General features: G+C 37.5%; 1 protein-coding gene across 4 annotated transcripts; it reads right to left on the bottom strand.

Moving 5' to 3' along the window:
• Positions 1–946: 946 nt before the first annotated feature.
• Positions 947–20,561, bottom strand: LOC122076615 (DExH-box ATP-dependent RNA helicase DExH15 chloroplastic). Of its 4 annotated transcripts, XM_042642018.1 has the most exons (17): positions 20,443–20,556; positions 19,926–20,253; positions 19,645–19,820; positions 19,417–19,530; positions 17,603–17,711; positions 17,392–17,478; positions 13,004–13,122; positions 11,241–11,400; positions 10,542–11,141; positions 10,192–10,467; positions 8,066–8,269; positions 5,333–5,698; positions 4,918–5,154; positions 1,889–2,109; positions 1,696–1,795; positions 1,468–1,614; positions 947–1,199 (listed from the first exon to the last, which is right to left on the bottom strand). In XM_042642018.1, the coding sequence occupies exons 2-17, from the start codon at positions 20,064–20,066 to the stop codon at positions 1,101–1,103; spliced, it is 3,156 nt and encodes a 1,051-aa protein (XP_042497952.1). In that variant the 5' UTR covers positions 20,067–20,253; positions 20,443–20,556; the 3' UTR covers positions 947–1,100. The 4 variants fall into 4 exon arrangements, with proteins under 4 accessions (XP_042497952.1, XP_042497950.1, XP_042497951.1 ...); XM_042642016.1 differs by having other exon boundaries at positions 19,926–20,561; XM_042642017.1 differs by lacking the exon at positions 947–1,199 and having other exon boundaries at positions 1,474–1,614; positions 1,696–1,737; positions 19,926–20,561.
• Between the last annotated feature and the right edge of the window lie 6 nt (positions 20,562–20,567).

Below are 20,567 nucleotides of genomic sequence, written 5' to 3'. Positions count from 1 at the left end.
ATTTTGTATGCCATCAAACCCCTCACAAAGTGAAATAAATCTCGAGCAGAGATAATTATAATAATAATATAAAAAAGCAAATATTAGAGGGTGATGGTACTCCAACGTCATCGTAAACTTCTACAAACAACTCAACCTTATCCCAACTAAATGGGGTTGGCTACATCAATCCATTAGTCATGGTAAACTTCTACTGATGTATATATTCTTCAGAAAAGGGATTGCTACAACATCAGAGTGCAGCTTCCCACAAATGAACAGTTGGGAGATCAAATTGTCCAGGCTCGAAACTACTTCTTGCCCAACAGAGTGGAATGTGCCCAAACTAAACTTTCGAACAAAGTAATTTCCGGACCAATGCCAAAGCCTCAATTCTGAAGCTAAGGAAGATGGTTTTTGGACCTCAGCAGTAGCTCCGTCTGGTTGCAAGGGAAATAATGGTAGAGAAATGAAATCATATAAATGCTAAAGTTCAGAAATCATTACCACATTATCTAACTTTAAAACATTCCAAATATGGTTACCACAGTTTACACTACTTTGCAATCAAACACCTGATTAGAAAAGTAAAATATAAATTTCATCTGAGAGGTATAATTACCCCAAGGGGGAGGGTTCTGCACCACCAGCATGCAGTTTTGAACCCTGGAGGGTGAAATTACGGGGAAACACTGAAATTAATGGGTATAAATAAGACATTTTACACCGGGATTGCTACAATAATCTGAGTCTTAAAAGGGTTGCATGTGTGTAGTTTAAATTTCAGCTCGCAGTGTACAAATCTTTTACCTCACCCAAATATGGCGATTGGCAAGAGCTTTAGGTAGGTTACACGATCATGAATAAAAATAATCTTTTTTTTTTTTTCAAAACTGATTTCATTTACCTTACCTTCCCTTTACTTGCAAACAGACAGAGCCTGAAGGGGTCATCACTGAAGCATGTGTTGATCGAAGTGGCAGCCACAACTTTCATGTACAGGATTTTACATAGCCCAGAAAATTATTTATATTGACAGTGAACATAATATACAAGTGATAATACACTACACAATTCTGAAAGTTTCACCTTCTACTGACATAGCTTTATTGAAATGGAGGTCATCCAGCCAGCTCACTTATTGGCGGTCGGTCCATGATGTTGGATGCAATCATGGCATTGTTTTGTAGGATGGGACCAATATCAGGCAATTTTGGAATCTAGCACCAGAATAGCAGGAAATTCACATGTCAGAAGCTCGAGCCACAACCTACCCAACCAGTTTAAATATTTACATCAAGAAAACAACCAGCTAGGGAACCAAGTGTACATAAATAATTAGGTTCCAGTCAAAGAACTAAATAGAATTAGGTCTTACTGCGTATAAATGCAAATATATACTAGTTAAAGAAAGGCATATATGTTTGATCATTCAATCTTCTATTACAAGCATGGTGCACACTGCAAATAAATGAATACCCCATATACCTGAGCCAATAAATCGATTGTACGTCGTAAGAGGCGAGCTAAATCCCCTTCATCCATTGCACAATCCATCATTATTTCCCGCCAAGTTAGACCAGAGGCCCAAGCTTCAACCATGCCAGAGAATTGAGTATCCAACTCACAAGGTATCTGCAAAACAAATGGAATTATCTTCTCACCATAGATGTTAAATTAACAAATGAGACACAAAGGGAAAAAGAAAAGACTCACCTTAACGCCATGTTTTTCTTGTAGTTTTAAGAAAGAGAGTCTCTGCTCATCCAAAATGTTAACAATATTGACTACAGAAGTTGAAGGTTCATATATATAGCTGCAGATATCAATTAAACACCCAGACCCAAAAACGATTTCAAACTAAAGAGGGATTAGACACATTATAAACTAGAAACTAGAAAAATGATACCTGTTGTTCTTCCAAGGACGAACTCTGATTCCTGCCGAAACCAAACTTCCACATACGGCAGCAAGCTGTGCAGGCTTTAAATCTAGTAAAATTTTATTTCGGAGCACCATTGCAAGCCAGAGTTCATTGTCTCCTCGTATTGCCGACGCTGTCTCACCAAGAGGAAATATCACTTTTGTATTAATATCCAACGCTCTGGCTTCATGAATGACATTACTGATCTGGTAGGTAGAGAAGATTAGAAAGTCAAAAGCCTGTTTATTAACCTGTACCTCAGATACTCTTGTATACAGTCTAAGTTGGGTTGAGGTTAATTTAACAAATGCACCCAAAAAAGAAAAAAAATCATCCCTGAGAATGAAACCAATTGCATTAGCAGAGCATGAGTGCTACTACAACACAATAATTATTTTGAGGCATGAAAAGCACATGGCTTCCTCATGGTTTATATGTGGCAAATGAGTCTTGTTACAACTTAGTGGTGAAAGATGCTCATCTCCTTTCGTAGACCGACCACAAACGTACAAAACAAATGGCATGGGCGAACAGATTTAAAGTATCAAGATATCCGAATGTCCAAATTGACATATCCAAAAGGAGATCCTTCAGAAAATCAGAATATCTGAAGAAGCATCTCAAATACTAAATCAAGGGCTTGCAATAAATAAACATTCAGGAGAAAACCTCATTTTAAATATCTAATCATTCGGTACTCAGTTTTTTGGCTAAGACCAGAGAGTGAATGGAGCAGAAGCACCAGAACAACCAAAGTTGACAAGCTCCAATTGTGCAGTCTCTGGATTGTGTCCAATGTATCCGTGGTTGTGAGTAGGTGGATGAGAAATGGAGAGCTTGCATGAGTGTGAGTGTGAGTGTGAGTGCGTGCATGTGTGTGTGTGTGTGTGTGTGCATCGCTATCATTTCTTGCTCTACCCCTACCCAGAGAGAGAGAGGGTAGGGCTAGAGGCTTATAGAGCAAGAGATGATAGCGATGATACAGGGGCACCGCATTTATTGTTGAGGGAGAAGAAAGGTATCCAAAAGTGAATCAATCCCAGATGGGAACAAGACCAATATTCATTCCACGTGCTCCTGTTTTCACCAAAATTTTGAAGCACACCCATACTTTTTGGGATTATGGTTCAGGGGTAATTACACTTGCAACTTGGAAAGCTGCAGTTTGATGTGAACAGTGCCCCTATTAAATCCTTTTGTCGTTTCAGATTACTACAAAAAAAATCAGAATCAAAGAAGAAAACACTTAATTTCCATTGGAATGATAACTAATTCAAGTGAACCTCAAGCTGCTTGGTTGAACAATGATGACATTGACAGACATTTATAAGGATTACCAATTTGAAAAATTGGTGGAGAGCATAGTTTTCAAGACATCACCTTGTTGACACTCCATTTTTTTTTTTTTTTTGAATATGCTCATATTATATCCTATGCTTCGTTTATATCACATGTGCTTTTCTCATATTGGATCACCACTAGCATATTGTATCATATTATATTGATATGGCTTCTATGTTGTATATAACCATAATTATATAAAATTATTATTGCTCTATTACATATGTCACATACTGCATCCCCAGACATATACTGCATGCCTAGGGCACCCAAGTTCCCCCTCTTAACACCTTGGGTTGCTAAGTTGCTTTCACAATTATGGTGGAGACTAAACCAAAATACTTTAGATAATGACAACCTTCCACTTTCTAGAAAGATGAGAACTTAAAAGAAATAACTTTATAATTGACATTCTTCTTGTGTACAATAAAAGACAAAAACTTAGGAAGAGAAAATGGTAGGTTTTATATTTTCTTTCTAAACGAGGAATAAGTTTAAAGTTTTACTATGATAGAAACTCACCATATCACCATTGATCCTCAACCCAACACATGTTCATAGATGTGCAGACACAGTAATTTGATGCATACAAATGCTCCAAAAGGAAAAATTGCACTGTTAAAGTTGAACAACCTGCAACCTATTCTATTCTAGTTTCAGATTCTGCATGCAAGCTGCATTATTCATTTATTTTAACAAATGAAAAAAATACAATACAATAAATATCTCTAGCATCAAAACATTACAATAAATGAAAAAAATGCAATCCAATAAATATCTCTAGCATGAAAATATTCCATAAACTTGAAGAAAATTTTATAGCACAACCATAAGACCACAGTATTGTATGGGGTTAAGTGTTGGACAACAAAGAGCAAATAGATAAAATAAGTGCAGTCAAGATGAGGAAGTTGAGGTAGATCAGTGGCAAATCCAGAAGAGAGAGAATAAGAAATGAATATGTTAGAAGTTATTTAGGAGTGTGGCCCCAATAGGTGACAAGTTGGAAGAGAGTCAGAGGTTAGGGCATGTTCCATGTATGTCATTGTGTACTAGTAAAGAGGTTCAATAGGTTGCATACTAGAGGAGCTGAAAAAACAAGGGGTAGGCCAAAGATTACCTGGGAAGTAGTGACAAAAGATATGGATGCCTTAGGTTTAACAAAAAAATATTTCTCTAAACAGGGTTGAATGGCAAAACAGGATTCATGTAGCCCCATTAAATTGGAAAAGAGTTTCCGTTGAGTTGAACAATATACGTCCAGTAAGCAGCGACAAACTCACTACAAGCAATCTCATTCACAGCAAGCCAGACAGTTTCACCAGGAATAGGAACAAAAAAACTAAGGACTTCCAATAGTAAACTTAAGTTGAATCAAATACTCGACTTCTACAACTAATACTGAAAAAGAATATTATACAAAATGGACAAAGAAATTAATTTGGCAAAGAGAAGAACAAAATGGATGAATGTACAGATGAAATGAGAAGCTCTCCCCAACATAAACCAATACAGGGACACGAAAGATGGACTACAGCAAATAATAAACCTAAATCGAGATACAAACGAGCTACTTTGTATTATATTAGATTAAAAAGGGGGGAAAATTATAAGAAAAAATGTGAATACGGTACCAAATTGAGAAATGAAAGGATATAAATACATTCATATACCTGGAGGAACTCCTTCCAGCCAGACGGTTCAATTTGCTCTATTCGACTAACAAGCCGAACAGACCTAGCCTTCAAGCGTTCAATCTTTTCCTTAGTGAAGTTAGTCATATCTATGATTTTCTTATACTCTTTGAAGCCTTCTGTACGAGCAATTTTTTTCTTCAAACGGGAAACTTTATTTCTTTGATCCTTGTAACACACTATAGCATCCTGGTATGCTTGGGACATTTGCAGCACCTGGCAGTAAAAATTGAATCCCACATTTACTTTTCCACCAGAAATTTGTTCCGCTTGCATAAGTCAGTTGTAACCAATGCAGCATCATTTTGATCATAGTTGCTGGAATATAATAGAAAAACATTGAATTGAAAAAGGGAAACTGAAGAATAAATTACTATAAATGTAGATATCTAACCCCGTTTTCATCAGAGAGGCTACTCAAGCCTGGCACATTTAAACTCCAAGACCAGGTCTCAAGAGATCCTTCCGTGCACCACAGATCTCCAAATTCAGAATCAGAAAGCTTCTTCCACTGCAATTCTTCCTTATCAAGGTGTGCTCTCATTATTTCCCTGGGCAAAGCACCACCTTGAACTAAAGGAACATTAGGAAAGCCAGTTCCATAAACCACTTTGATCCACTTCTCTGTGAACAAATACCAAGAGTTATCCGAACCAAGAGCCACATAATAAGATGGTTTGGCATCAAACTGTGCTTCCATATCTCCAAAATCGAACTCTTTTTCCATGATATCAATAGCAAAAGAACCATCTGCATAAATCTGTCATGTAAGAGCAAAATTAGCCACCAAACTGATTAACAAGAGGAATGAAAGGGAATTTTGGAAGAAATGTGAAGAAATCCATAATAAATGAATGAAAAAGATTCATAAATTTACGTACAAAACTGACTGGTATTTAAATTTAGAAAAATAGCCGGTCCCACTGGGCCAAATGTGGAATGAGTGTTGCGAAAGTAGTGTGAAATAATATTTCCTTCACTCAGAATTGTGACTTTCAAAGTGGTTGGTTGGAATACAAAAAAGTGAGGTAAACTGCCTCAAGTTCCAATTTTTCCTGTCCAGTATCCACCGAACATGAAAATCTCCTCTTGCTTTTAGAGCCCTCCTCAACTGAATTTTCTATATCATGTCAAATTCACTATGCTTCCAACCAAACAGCCTGGTGAACAGTTAATTTTCTCTAAGTACCTTCTTTCATTCCAATTTAGTTTTACAAATGGTATCATTATCCCTGCTTCACTTCGCCTCACATATCATTAAATGGACTCTGACAGTCAGATTCATATTAAAGCACTGAGGTGACCAAAATAAATAAATAAATAAGATATGCAAACAGAGAAATTGAAAGAGCAATAATAACAACCAGCAGCTTGAGGCATCAACTAAAAAACCTAATACATGGGTGCAAAATGAAGGTATCATTTTAGCGAGGTTTAAGTGGCGTAAAAAAAATTCAAACCCCTACAGTAAGACTGCAGAAACTATTGGATCAGCCAACCAATAAGTCGCCAAGGGGACACTGTCATCAAGAGTGGGGTGTACACTGTCAATATGTATCTCTGGTACTTTAGCTCTCAAAATGCTAAAGCAAATCCACTTCGAAAGCACTCTAATCCTCAGGAAGATCTGAAAAACTTTGAGGAAGTATAAAGGCAGGGGAAAGCTTGTGAATAGCATCAGTCCATAGACTCCATACAATTGAATTCAGCAGCCCCACTGAGAGTATTTTGATCTGGCAAATGAAGCCATCACGTCATATGTCAATTCGAGATTACTTTTCAACCAAGAGTTTTGGTTTGGATAAATATCAAGATTTTTTCTTTTCTTTAAACTCCTGAAGTACCCGGCTAATTTCAGTGGAGATTCTATGGATCACAACTTGAAAAATAACTTGTTCAGAGTTTGAGCTGGTAGATTATGGATCATTGCCTTTCTTTAACCTGGATTTCAGTATTTAGCAGTCCAGGAAGCTTTTCTCAAATCAATCTTACCGACCCCATTTGATGGCGTGCAATATACAGGTGTCTGAAGTGTTCAATCTGTCAAAAATGTTTTAAAGATGCTCAAAACTAAGTATTTCATCATAGGTGCCGTGATTCTTCTTATTTTACACTTATGCCAGTCCATCTATGGATTCATATCCTAAATTGGGTCTATATGGTGGTTGCTATTCTGTTGGTGTGATATCAACTGGAGTTAGGAGTGATGTGAAGTGGAAATAATATAAATTGGTACTCCCCTCCATCCTACTAATTGTGCCATAGATTTATTTTTTCTCTCCCAATCAAACAGTTGTGGACTGATTGTGATTTCAGCCAGTAAATTTCACAGCAAGTAATAGCTGCCGTTTACATTATTCTAAAGATTGCCTGTGGAAGTCTTGTGTGCACTTCATTTCTACCAGTATTTGCCTACTAGAGATTTGATTGATTGCAAGTGTAGCGAAATGGAGAAACATGTCCAAAACATTGTCATCCTAATGTACCATCCACTCTTCCACCAATGATTTCTCAGGCTGAGAACCCAACTTCTCCATAGTGATGTTTCTCATGCGACTTGGTTTTGAAGGCTTTGTGTGATACATACAACAACTTTTCACATCAAGGCTTGATAACTTACATTTCATAGGGGCTAGAGGATAGTACTCTTCATTTTATCATGGGTTTTTCTGATTTCTTCTTGTCGTACACTACTTCTTAGTAGCCCTTATCTTTGTTTAACAAAACTGTTATTCATCAGAATAAAAAATAAAAAGATAATGTAGTTTTATAATGCAAATCTGATCAACTCTGACCTAGCAGCCAATAATTCTTAGATAATTTAGCATACATTACTTGTAATCGATATTAATTACCTACCAACCTGAATGGAACAAACGTTAAGACACACATAAATATGTGCCGGTTCTTTTTGAAACCAAAGTCAGTCAACCTTCAAGACAAATTAACTCCAAATATAGCATCTCTTTTCTCCTTCACCTCCTACTCAAAAAGATGATTTTTTTCCCTCAAAGTAGGATCCCCTAGTTTCTTCTTTACACGCACTAAAGGATTCCAACTACCAAGCATACCGCTTATTCTTAGCAGCTATCAAAACAAAGGTAAACAAGGAAATTCAAATGCTCACCATGTTCTTGTATTTTGAACCAGAAAGAGCATCAGCCTTCCCCAAATAAACAGCAGGAAGTAAGTGTTGAACTCCTCCTTTATTATGCTGCAAGCAGATAAAGGGTAAATCACCATTTTCCATCTCCTTTAATAGAGGTTTCAAAGAAGTAATCCTCTTTATTTCCATCCTTCGTCTCAGTTCAGTCCGCAATCGTTTCTCTTCCTATCATAAAATGCATTCCAATTTCAGGAAGGATTTAATAAGTAAATACAAAGAAATGCAAGCGTAAGAAGAAGATTCATCGATTCAGGTGCACACAGACTTCAATGAAATCCATCTTAACAATACCCTAAGAAATTGAAAATTCCAAGCTGGCTGAAGCAATAGTAATTATAAAGAGAGTTCGATAGTCCCTCAAGCCTTCAAGCAAGTCTCGTTTCCTTATTCTTAGGACTGTAATAATCAAGATACAGGATAATCAATGGAACATAGGACTGTAATAAACAAGATACAGGATAATCAATGGAACATAGGAGTTGCTAGCCTTCCTACGCAGAGCAAAGAGAAGGAACAAGGGAAAGACAAGCAAATAGAGGAAATAGAGATTACATTTTCAGTGTTCATCTTATTTCTTATTTAAAAATTTTTACCAAAAATTGAAACAATTCTTGCAGACTATACAACCAATGAGACAAATTTTAGAAAAATCTTATAAAGGGTTTTAATACAAAATTCCATTTAAAAAAAAAAAAAAAAAAAAACCTCCTATATGGATCATGCCCCCACTCAGCTCCCCACATACTTCAGTTCTTGTAAATGATTCAGGAGTAACTGATTTTAGAAAAGATCCTGCTAGATTGACCTTAATAGCTTCTCTTTCAACAAGTAGTTTCCAGCTGGAATAAAGCAAAAGAACTGTGTGTGTGTGTGTGTGTGTGTGTGTGAAAGAGAGAGAGAGAGAGAGAGAGAGAGAGAGAGTAATTGGAATTGAAAGCAACTCAATTGATTGCAAGGCAGAAACAAGAACTAGGATTTTGCGGGAGTGAGGAAGACAAGGAAAGGAAAAGGGAGAAAGGATTTCAGATTTGAGATTTGATTTTTCATTACACAGAGAAGTTGCTGAAAATGGAGGCACCCAGAAAAAAATTGACAGGTTTGGGTACACCAAAATAAATCTCCTTTTGGGATGATGCAGGAGCAGGATCACCACCATTGGAAGTAGCATGATCTTCTATTTTGGATCTTTGATATTAGTACTTTGTAACTTGAATGAATTGTAATGATGTTGGACTAGATTTAAATTTGTTTTGAAAATTTTAAGTGTCAATAGTAGTGGTAGTGGGTCCTAACAGCCATTAGTTAGGAATTTAATATATTTTTAAAATATAGTGTGGGGATCTTATGTGCCCATTATTTAGCTGTTAATTTAATCTCAAGTAGTAGAGTCCCTATTACATTAAGTTTTCTTTTTTCTTTTTGGGGGGGAGGGGGTGGTTTAGTAGTTTTGCAAGTTAATAGTCCTAATAGTATTTTCTATGGCAATGATGAAACATTTTTCACTGGAAAATCCAAGAGTTGTGAGAACTCCTCTCTTCCTTCAGGTTACTGAGCACTGTTCAATGCCCCTGAACAGATCGACCCCTCTTCTCCTCTCCCTATCAATCTGGATTTCTCCTCCCTTCTTCCTGTCTTCTCTCCCTTATTTCCTGTCTTCTTTCTACCATCGCAGGCTTCTGGTGCATACAAACCAGCAAGAATTAATATCCTGGTTTGTCAGGAAGATAGTGTAAACCTGGGCATGTGTTGCAGCCAATCGATATGTTGATTCTTTATCTGGGATTAGGATTGGCTGGCTGCATCATGGGGGTTTAAAAAAGACATCGCATGATTATAAACAAGAACTGAACATGGTAAAGCAATAGTTCCCTGAGCTTCTTCTGTAGTCTTAGCTGACCTTTGACAGCCCCACAAGTGTTCAAAAACACTACAAAATCTGATTTTTCCCTGACAATGGGAAACGGTCAACAATAGCAAAATGCTAGACAATTTAGGGAAAGAACATCCTAGTAAGAAAGAAAGAGAAAAAATTTAATATCGCCACACAGTAAGGATGGAAATAAACAAACAAATAATTTAGTAAATACCCGTAATTCCTCCTGCAGATCAGAAATCTCCCTGTATGTTTTTTCAGATAACTGCTTCCGACTCTTCCTATCAACAGCATCATCACCAACTTCCAAAGTCAACACCTCAATTTCTTTCTGTATTTCAGCAATCTCCTCTTTGGCAGCAAGCATAACATTACTCCCAACATAGTTTCCGAAACTTTGTTCAACCAGCTTCCGAGCTTCTTCTAGTGTTCGTCCCGCTTTTAAGACTTTCATTTCTGCCTCCTTTGATCTGCGAGTAACTTTTGCGCCCTGCAGAGCTAAATCATTCATCAAAGAGCTTCAGAGCCGAGGAAATCAGAGCTTTTATATAGGAAGGGACATACTGCAAGGAGATTTAGCACCATGCCATATGAAGCAGTGAACTGAGAGACAAGAGGCTCTACTCCAGAAAAAAGAATCTTGCAGCATTCTTCTGCTCCTTCATAAGGAGTCTGAACAAGAACTACGTGACCCCTTTCATCAATACCTCTACGTCCAGCTCGACCAGCCATTTGAAGCAACTCATTTGGTCTCAAATGGATACGTCCACTATCGCTCCTTTTACTGAGAGATGAAATAACAGCTGTCCTGGCAGGCATGTTGATGCCAGCAGCAAGAGTTTCTGTAGCAAAGACAATTTTAATGAGTCCTTGCTGAAACAACTCTTCAATAAATGACTTCCACAAAGGTAGACAGCCTGCGTGGTGTGCTGCAACCCCATTCAGAAGGCCTTTTATGGCAGATTCTCGAACAGCATCAGGGTACTGTACACGGAACCTTTTCAAGGCTAGTTCAACTTCACTTGTCTCACAGTCATCCAAAAGCTTGAAATGTTCAAGATACTGAACAGATGCATCACATCCTTTCCTGCTAAAAATAAACCAAATAGCAGGCAGCATATGCTTTTGCCTAAGGTACCACAATGTGTCTTTAACCTGAGGAACCTGGGAAAATATAACATTTATAAGAACAAAAACAGAAAAGCATGCCAACAGTGACAGTAACCAAGCTAGAAATAAAAAAACCAGAAATATGTTATGTACTTGTGAACGGCGGATTGTATTTGTGTCATCTTTTGACGATGTTGACTGCCCAGACATGCTCCCACTTTTGTAGCTCCCTTTTTCATGTCTTCTAGAATTCCTTCTTCTAGATCCAACTTCCCTATAAGATTCACCTTCCAAAGCAGAAAGCTGTAGGTTCCTGTTCCAACAGAAATTGAAAATGACAAATGTTGCTCATCTCCATACATAGTTCCAGAACAGAAGGACAGAGAACCAAGCATAACCAATAATTAGATCAAACTAACACCAATTTCATGCAAATTTGGCCGAGTTTGAACCTAATAGTGAACAATTTTGCGAAGCTCTAATTAATAATGTTAAACACAATAACTATGTGCACGACATACCAAAGTGAAATACTTACATTTACAATGAAGAATCATGACCCAAGTACAAAGTTTCACCATAAAAAATGTTCAGCTCTTAAGATATTTACAAAATGGAATGCCACCCCACCCAGACATCCTTTGTTAAAACCAACTGGCACCACTAAATTCCAACTCTCATTCAAACAAAGGATACTTTATTTATGAAGATGCATATGTGAGCATAGCAGCCAACTCATTTCACTGGTATAAAGAAGAAGGTTAGACACATATGCAGACCAAGTGTTGTAAAAGAGTCTAATATCAGTGAGAATGACAGATTCAGGCAACTCAGGAGTCCAATCCAGTTCAAGAATGTTGAAGTAACACTGGATAAAATACAGTACGTCCGTATAATGCAATCAAATAAAATGGGAAATACAATCAATCATAGTACCATATAATCTGTGATAAACAAAAATACAAAAAATGGGAGTGCGCCCAATTATAAAGTTGGAAGTTTAGCATCGTTCCCACAATGTCCATTGACAAACAAAACAAAAAAAAGGATATAGTTCAGTATTGTAAAATAACGCTGCGTATTGAAGACTTGAAATCCTTTCATACCCATTTGAAACAAGGTGATCACTTTGAACCCATTTGGAAGGATAGTTCACAACACAACTAAATGGCTCCGGCAATTAATTCCTCAAGTCTAGATCAATTCAGGGCCTACCTAGGATAGAAATCGCAGGCAAACAGATCCTCCTTAACTGAGGCACTTTCTGGATTATCAGAAAATTTCAGAAGTGAATAAATTTCAACTCATAGTCTATCATTGACCTGGTGCAGGTGCAGCATAACTAATTACCGGTAGGAACTAGGAACGAACAGTATATATGAGAAACGGAAGCTTGGCACGAAAAAATGGGCATTTTCCACCCAGCTTTTATATCAGCAAGAAGAAAAAATTAATAAATGGAGGAAATTTATTAGAAGAGGGGAGAAGTGGACCTGTGGAGAAAAAATACAAGGCTAAAGCCAACACTAATATCCCAGGAAAACAGCTAAAGAGAGCAGAAAAAAAAATATTTTCAATTTCAAATCTGGAATTCAAGTATTGTCTAACTTGCTCGCATCCTTGGAGTGAAAGAATTCTTGATCTTTGCCTCTGGTTGGCTATCAGCAATTCTTACAAAACATAGGCCTCTGTCTCACACGCCTATGGACAAAAACAAAAGGCACAGTGTTTTCTTTGTATTACTCCCAGGATATCGGTGCTAGCAAACTAAATTTTGTGACCAATGACGCCCTTTCATCCTTCCCTTGATAGGTATTATTCTAGTGGCATTAAACTAGAGATGATCATATATATATAAAACTAATTTAACACAGTAACAAACTTTGCAGAAGTACTCAAAACTGAACAAAGGTTACCTGTTCATGCTCGTTCCTTTCTCATTAAGTAGTGGTAACAAAGAACTTTTCATAGAGAAATGCCAAGTCAATGGAACAGGTCGTTTCTTTGATGTTACCAGCTCAGTTGTACCATGAATCTACACCAATGAAAGGAGGGAATTAATAAATTAACCAATCAACTGTTCACATGTCTCGCGAATTTTTCAAAACCTAAATTCAGTTTCTATTGTCCACAAAGCAAAAGTTGCTGATCAAATGGGTCATAGCGGTAACAAAACCAAAAGATACTGATAAGTATTAAATTACTAAATAATTATGTTATATGAAAGTATTATAGCCCAGGTAAGCTAGCTACTTCATCAATGAACATAATTGTAGAATAACAAGGTATATAAATTTCTCCAACTTGATACCGTTTGAAAAGTCTTATCTGATTATCTTCGCAAACAAGCCAAAAATTGTATAGATCTAAAAAGAATTGAGCATGAGGGGGGAGGAGAAAAAGGAACAGAATGCAGATCTACAGGAGGATTAGGATTATTCTAGATTTAGCCTCGTAGGCAGAATGAATGATGTTAATTATCCTAGGCAATGGGAGTAGCTCATGTCCCAGCAGCACAAGTAAGTACTTGATAGTGCTATGCTCACTAACAGTAAACAAATTCCCAACCCACAAGTAGGACTGTCACTGACGTACAGCAATATAAAAGGATTTAATTACCACAGTAATAGGGCTTAGATTAAACCTAAACTTAATCCAAAAGTAAGGTCACAGAAACAGTACTTTATCCTCCAAAGATGGCAGCAATCCAGCAATTGGATTGAATTACAGCAGATCAAAGTAATAAGTAACTTGCTGTACAGAATTAGTAACCATGTATAACACAACACCAAGGGTAGTCTGATAAAAAAAACAAGAGAACAAAACCAAGGTAGAATACCAGGTCTCGGTTACAATAAAAAACCCTTAAATCATCTCAGACAACTGATAGGCAGATCACAGGTTACAAGTTCAAACCCAAGATAGAAACTAGTTACTAAACACAATAAACCTATTAGTTATTAAACCCAATAAAGCTACAGAAACCAGCCGATGGATAGTAGCAGGTGGGACACAACTCTTGTCAATGGAATAGGGTAATTTGTGTCCTACCACTTCCAAGAGAACTGTTGGCCAGATTAGGAGTTAATAGGGTTTGCAACCTGCTGCAGTAGAAGCCCAACTAACAGTGCCGCAAGGATGGTTGAAGTCTCCTAGACACTGCCTAGGCATCCAGGCGGGTTTCCAAGGGAAGAGCAGTCGCCTAGGCATCCGGGTGGGTTCCTTGGGCGATCGATATTTTGTACTTTTTTTTTTCTTCTCTAAATAATGTTGTTTCTAACATTTTTATTGGCTTGTGTACAAGTTTGTGTTTAGGTGAGAAGCATGGGATCATTTAGCACCTAAAAAAAGAAATAAATAAATTAAGAAAGAAAGAAATCAAACTTCACTAGTTCACTTCTCTTGTTTACTTACGTTTTTTTTCCCCTCTAAATAATGTCGTTTCTAACATAATGTTGTTGTAATTCTGTAATGATGTTGCTAGATATAGAGGCATATTGATGCGTAGATTCAATTTGTATTGCTGATGTCGTATTGTTGTCATAATTCCATTATCGATATATTAGACATAATGGATACATTAAAAAATAAACTGGCGTCTAGGTCGCCTTGTCACCTAAGAGCTTAGATGGCCCTCCAAAGCCATGGGTCGCCTAGGCGCCTTGACAACTATGCGTTGAAGGCTTCAATCTCAACTCCTATTAATGGATCAATGGACATCTCTTCAAGTGGCCAAATAGCAGCAACAGCAGTGTAGAAAGGGTGATTTGATACCTCACTGATCAGACATTGTAGCAGTGTTGAAAAATAGAAACTAAGAAGAGAAAAGGAAGAAATAAGTGGGACATGACCAAGGCCTCTCACCTAGGTCTATGTCAATCTCTCACTAATCCTAATGGCATCACACCCCTTTCATAAGGAATCTCTGATGTAGATCAGCCTGCAAAAGAAGGGGGCTGCTGGTTCCATCAAATCCGACCAGCCAGTCCCAATGTTGGCCCATCAAGCCAAACCAAAAGCAGAAATTACTGTCCACATGAACAGTACCCATGAACAGTGATTTGGTCCCTTTTTTGTTTCCTTTTTTGTGTTTCTTTGTTAACAAGTAGTCAAAGTTAGATTTAGTCTTCCAGAAGAATCCTTTATGGTCTTATGTTAGTTTCTTAGTGAACAAGTTAAGTATTTAGTTACTTAAATCAGTTAGTTTCTATTTTCATGTTAGTTTCTAAATTGTAAGGCTGTACCCTCTATTATATATGAGGAGTTGATGCAATACTTTGAAAATTAATGAATAAAAATATTGAAGTTTATAACCATTGTTACTCCAAAACTCCTGAGATAGGATGTCAAACAGCTGAGATAGTAGTGGGTGAGAGAGCATCCCGAGATAGCCATCAAACCCACATCTATCCCATCTCCATCCTCTACCTTCTTATTTTCTTCTTTGTTTTTAACTTATGAGAGAGTGTTTTGAAAGTTCTTACAAGCTTGTTGAAGACTTGAAGCACACCCATAAACCAGATTGAAAACCAGCCAAGGGTACTGTACCAGCATCGACCTCAGCTGTCAAGGTTTTGCAAGGCTGATCGACCTTTCTTGGATCTCCACAACCACAGGCCAGCTTCAAGGACCCTTTTAGGGTTTTGTTCCTGGTCCTAGGAGGACCCTTCAACCAGTAGTCCAAGGCCTTTGGAGACCTCTTGTAGAAGCCACGGGGCTTCTTTACTTTTCTCCTCAAAACCTTAGGCTGGACAGCTCTGTTTACTGTTCAGCCCTATTTTCAGGTCTTGTGATTTTCTTTTGGTTCTCTGATCTGTATATCAGACCTAAGCTTTGGTTTGGAGTGTACTTTCAATCGGGGTTGTTTGCCTAGGTAAACCTCCTGACATCAATCTCACCATGCATGTTGTCTCTCACAGCGAAGGCACTGTCACGACCCAAATCTGCAAGGGCTAAGATCAGTGATCCCAAAAACTTAAACCCATTATGATAAAATACATATATTTCACATAAAATCCAAGCACAACGGAAAACCTTCATAAATGGGAAATCCAAATTAAAGTCCATAGTCTTTCATACAAACAAAAGCCAGCCTTTTTTTAACTTCATAAATCATGGGGGTTACTACAGCCCTTCTTTATTCATAACACTTGGGTACAACTCAAAATAGGAAACCCCTGTTTAGGAAAGGAGAATCCTTAAAAAAAAAAAAGGCATACCCATTGCATGAGGCTGCCGCCACTGGGAGGTCTGGGGAGGGTCATAATGTACGCAGCCTTACCCCCGTTTCACAAACAGGCTGTTTACTTACTCGAACTCGCAACCACTAGGTCGCAGTAGAGCAACCTAGGAAAGGAGAATCCTTACAACCTTCATCCCATCCAGAAGACTAACAAAATAAAAACTAACTACTTAATCCCGTGACCTAAAGCCCTAACATTTGGGCTTTATGAAATTGGCCCATTACAATAGTGAACTCAAAAATATTTAGCTCATGGCCCATATAACTTATTGGGCAGTCAAATTAAGCCTAACTTGACCCAAGAAAGCGAAACAAAGCCAATACAACTGGCCCATTTTCTTGTTGAAATTCTGCATCAGTACTTTTAAATAACTTGGTCTCGTGAGGATGAAGAAAATACAAGTCAGTAAGCAGTTTATTCTGAGGAAACAGAAGACAATAGTGAAGAATGTTCCAAACGAAGAGCAAATCATGTCGCTCGTCTGCTCAATCTTTCTGCGAGCTTCTTACAATAAAACAGAAACCAAGAATCAAATATCAAAAAAAGTCACTAATCGATATTTTTCATAAAAGATACCAAGAAAAAAGGCCTTTGCACAAAGCGCTTTAAAAGAACGGGTGGGGCAACTCGAACATGAGACCAGATATGATATATGGGAATAACAGATCACTAATTAAGGTATCAAGATCACTAAAGTAGCATCCTCTGTTTACGAGCAAGCTGTTGAGAGAGAATTTGTTAACAATTAAGGTATCAAGATCACTAAAGTAGCATCCTCTGTTACCAGACACTGCAAATGATACAACGTAGGTGCGGTAAAGATTCATTTTCCTGCATTCTCAATGGTCTAAATTAACTGTCGCAGATGAGTGTGAGATGGGTGCAGCATATCCATTGCAGTGTCCACGTGGTAACAAAGGTAGTATCTCAGCCCAAAAATCAAGACCCCAATTTATTTTCTCACCAAAATAATGAAATACAAAATATGCAGATAATCAAACTTGCTCTAGTACTCTACGCCCATGGAAAAGGAATAAGTCAATAGGAAATCCATATACTACCTGCCCAATCCAACCAGCCAGCTCATCAGCATTTGCAACTGTCGCTGAAAGACATATAAGTTGGACTTCTTTTGGACAATAAATCACCTGAATTATTCTGAACATAAGTACATTGCTTTCTAAAAAGTGAGGTAGAGAAGGGGGGGAAGAGGAAGCATACAGAAAAAAAGAATCTATAAATTAAATAATAATCAGGACACAGAATGCATACTATCTCTTCCCAAACTGTACCCCGAGAAATGTCACTGAGATAGTGTACTTCATCCAAAACAATCACATCGACATGGAACAATCCACTCCCGGAAGAAATCATTCCAATACTGCAGAGAAGAGACAATACACATCAATTTTCTGTGTAACACCAACTTAATAAGTTTAATATAACATAATAAGGGGCAGCAGAGGCCATTGTGATGATTAAAACTCCATGTAATGAAACGGCCTGTCTATGAATAAGTGTTCTTTATTATGTTCTTTATAGTCTGCACAACATACTGCAATAATATCCACCTTGGTCATACAAGAAGCGAAGAAGATTCTAAATGTGTCACAGTGAGACCTTTATGATGCAGTTTATGATATCATAAAAGCTGGAAGACAAATTAAATTTCTAGAATGATTAGTCCTACAGTTAGTTTAGACCTTCTTCTTCTGATATAATTGGCAAATTCTTCAGAGTGAATTCTACCATCTATTCTACAACTAACTTCAATTCAAGTCAGATTGTGGCTTTTCTATTGGATTTCTTATAACTAAAGTGTGATATCATAGGCCATGCCAATTTTGCACGATCATCCATAGTTTCTGAGATGATGAAGTTACATGTAGGAGCTTTGGGATTATCTTGTAAATTTTGCAATATTTTTATATTCGGGAATCACATATGCATTTGGTAGTTGTTTAACTGTCTAATATGCTGAAGTTTCTATTTCCAGAATAGGTAATTAAGAGTCTTTTTATTTCTCTTTTCTATATATGAATGTAATTCCGTCATTGGATTAGAGTACTTTTTTAATGAAATTTTATTGGAGTTTGTGCTGGTCCCATGACAGCCTCGTTCAACTGCTGAGTTTTTGTTCCCCCCCTCCCCTCTCTCTGGTTGAATCCTTCTTCCAACTCCTTCCTTTATCATGTCTGAACTCTACCTTACTCTAATTATTATTTGTATTTGTTTCTTATTCATTCCTTCTCCTTCACTCCTGGTGTTACCCTTTTTATTGGCGTTGCCCTGTTCTAGCGTCAGACTTGGTTCAGCAAGAGGGAGATTGATCTCTTTCATCCTTGCCTATTTCAACCTGAAATTTTGCGAATGATTCACTAACCAATAGGCGACCCTAATTATGGAGTTAGGCCTTAAAGATCTCATGTATGTTGAGAGTCATAAGTTGGTTTTCAGGCCTGCTGTGAACAGTTCCGCCATGTTCATCTTTTGAGAATTTTAACTCGATTTCGAGTTTTCTGGATCAGAAACAAGTTGTTTTTATGAAGTCTCTGACTTAGGAATTTAGACCTAATGTTTCATCCAGATTGGATTCAGTTTGAGGGAGTTGCAGCCCAAAACAAAACCTGTCCACCGCTGGTTTTGTTCTATCACAAGGAACAAATAAGGACCACTCTGGATATTTACCAAAACCCCTCCCTCAAATACTCTGATTCTACTTTATCCAACTGGTTCTAAATTCCCTAATTGCCCTCCTCTCTTTAAACTTCATTCCTGATTTGTCCATGCTCCCATTAACTCACCCAAAAGGGATCCTTTATTTTCAGTTATTTACAGAATTGACATTGCTTCTAACATTTGGATTTATCAATCATTTAGGTGGACCCATGGTGACCTATAATCAGGATTATTGAACCCAATGTCGCATCAGTAACTAGAAGTAATACCTACATGTTTTAGGTACACACACAGCAAGTTAAGTCTCCACAGGAAAATAAAATCTTATCACGAGAAGTATTATAACTGAATTACTGAATGCAGCACTGAGATGGCATTTCAAGTTTTAATAGCTTGGAAGAATGTACCTCTGATATAACATATTGCGCAGAATCTCAGTAGTCATGATTAAAATTTGAGCATCTTTGTTGACTGCAGAGTCTCCCGTGAGAAGGCCAACATTGCTTTCACCAAATGTCTCTCTACAATGCATAACATAAACCACAACAAAACGAATATTACAAGTAATTTATGACATTGTTCAACTTTACCATGTGCAGACAATTTAATTGGTCAGCAAATTTGAAGCTACATACCGAAATTCTCTATACTTTTGATTAGATAATGCCTTCAAAGGAGTTGTATAGAAGAGTCTCCTTCCTCTCACTACCGTGGCTACAGCTGCTGCTTCTGCTATCAGAGTCTTTCCACTACTCGTTGGTGCAGAAACCACCACAGATGAACCTCTCAAGAAAGATTCTATAGCCAACCTCTGCCAAAAAAATTCCATAAAAGCTTTAGAATAAAAAGGCAATGTGTAGGCAATGCAAATAGATATTCATACATATGCTTCTAAGTTTATAAAGTGGTAGCAAACCTGAAATTTATCGATGCGGAAATCGTAAAAGGAAGCAAGCTCATCCAGATCGATAAGTTCATCCCCAAGCTCTCTTACTTGGGATCGAAGTTTGTCGATTCTCTGCCATTTTTGTCCCTCGAACCGAGGAGGTGCTTCCATTACTGTTGAATCAATCTCATCATCCTCATATTTATTGTCGTCAAACAAATCAACAGAGAACTCCTCATACTCATCCGCAGCTTCATCATCGTCGTCGTCTTCATCTCCGTCTTCGTCTTCGTCTTCATCTTCTTCTTCTTCGACATCGGAGAGTTGATTTGCTGAATGGGAAATGGCCCGAGGATAACTATGGGATGGCAGAGAAAGAGATGAAGTTGTCCTTAATGTGACAAACTTCCTGGGAATACTAAAAACTAAATTTCGAAAAATGGCATTGCCACTGTAGGAGAAAAAAGGGATAAGATGAGATAATTCCAAAAGAGAGGACGAAGTGGAGAGGGTCCGCATGGCAGGGGAGTGCTTGTTAGTTACTTACTTGGGCAGCCCCTTTTTCAGGGATATCCTCTACACTTAATGTAGATGTTGAGATTGTCGTGATCAGACTTGTCCAATTGAAACTTTTTTTTCTCTCTCTTTTTTTTTTTTTTTTTTTTTTTTTTT

Source organism: Macadamia integrifolia, chromosome 4 (assembly GCF_013358625.1).
Source record: "Macadamia integrifolia cultivar HAES 741 chromosome 4, SCU_Mint_v3, whole genome shotgun sequence".
In the NCBI taxonomy this organism is placed as follows: domain Eukaryota; kingdom Viridiplantae; phylum Streptophyta; class Magnoliopsida; order Proteales; family Proteaceae; genus Macadamia; species Macadamia integrifolia.
This window is presented reverse-complemented; position numbering and strand designations above follow the sequence as displayed.

Bases quoted from the DNA above. Each gene is read 5' to 3' on its own strand.
- LOC122076615 (XM_042642016.1), bottom strand. From the start codon at position 20,414: ATGCGGACCCTCTCCACTTCGTCCTCTCTTTTGGAATTATCTCATCTT. The intron at 19,821-19,925 runs GTTTGCTACCAC...TTTTTTTGGCAG, and splicing joins TCCGCATCGATAAATTTCAG to AGGTTGGCTATAGAATCTTT. The intron at 8,270-10,191 runs GTATTTACTAAA...ATTTTATGATAG, and splicing joins ATCTGCAGGAGGAATTACGG to GAAGAGAAACGATTGCGGAC.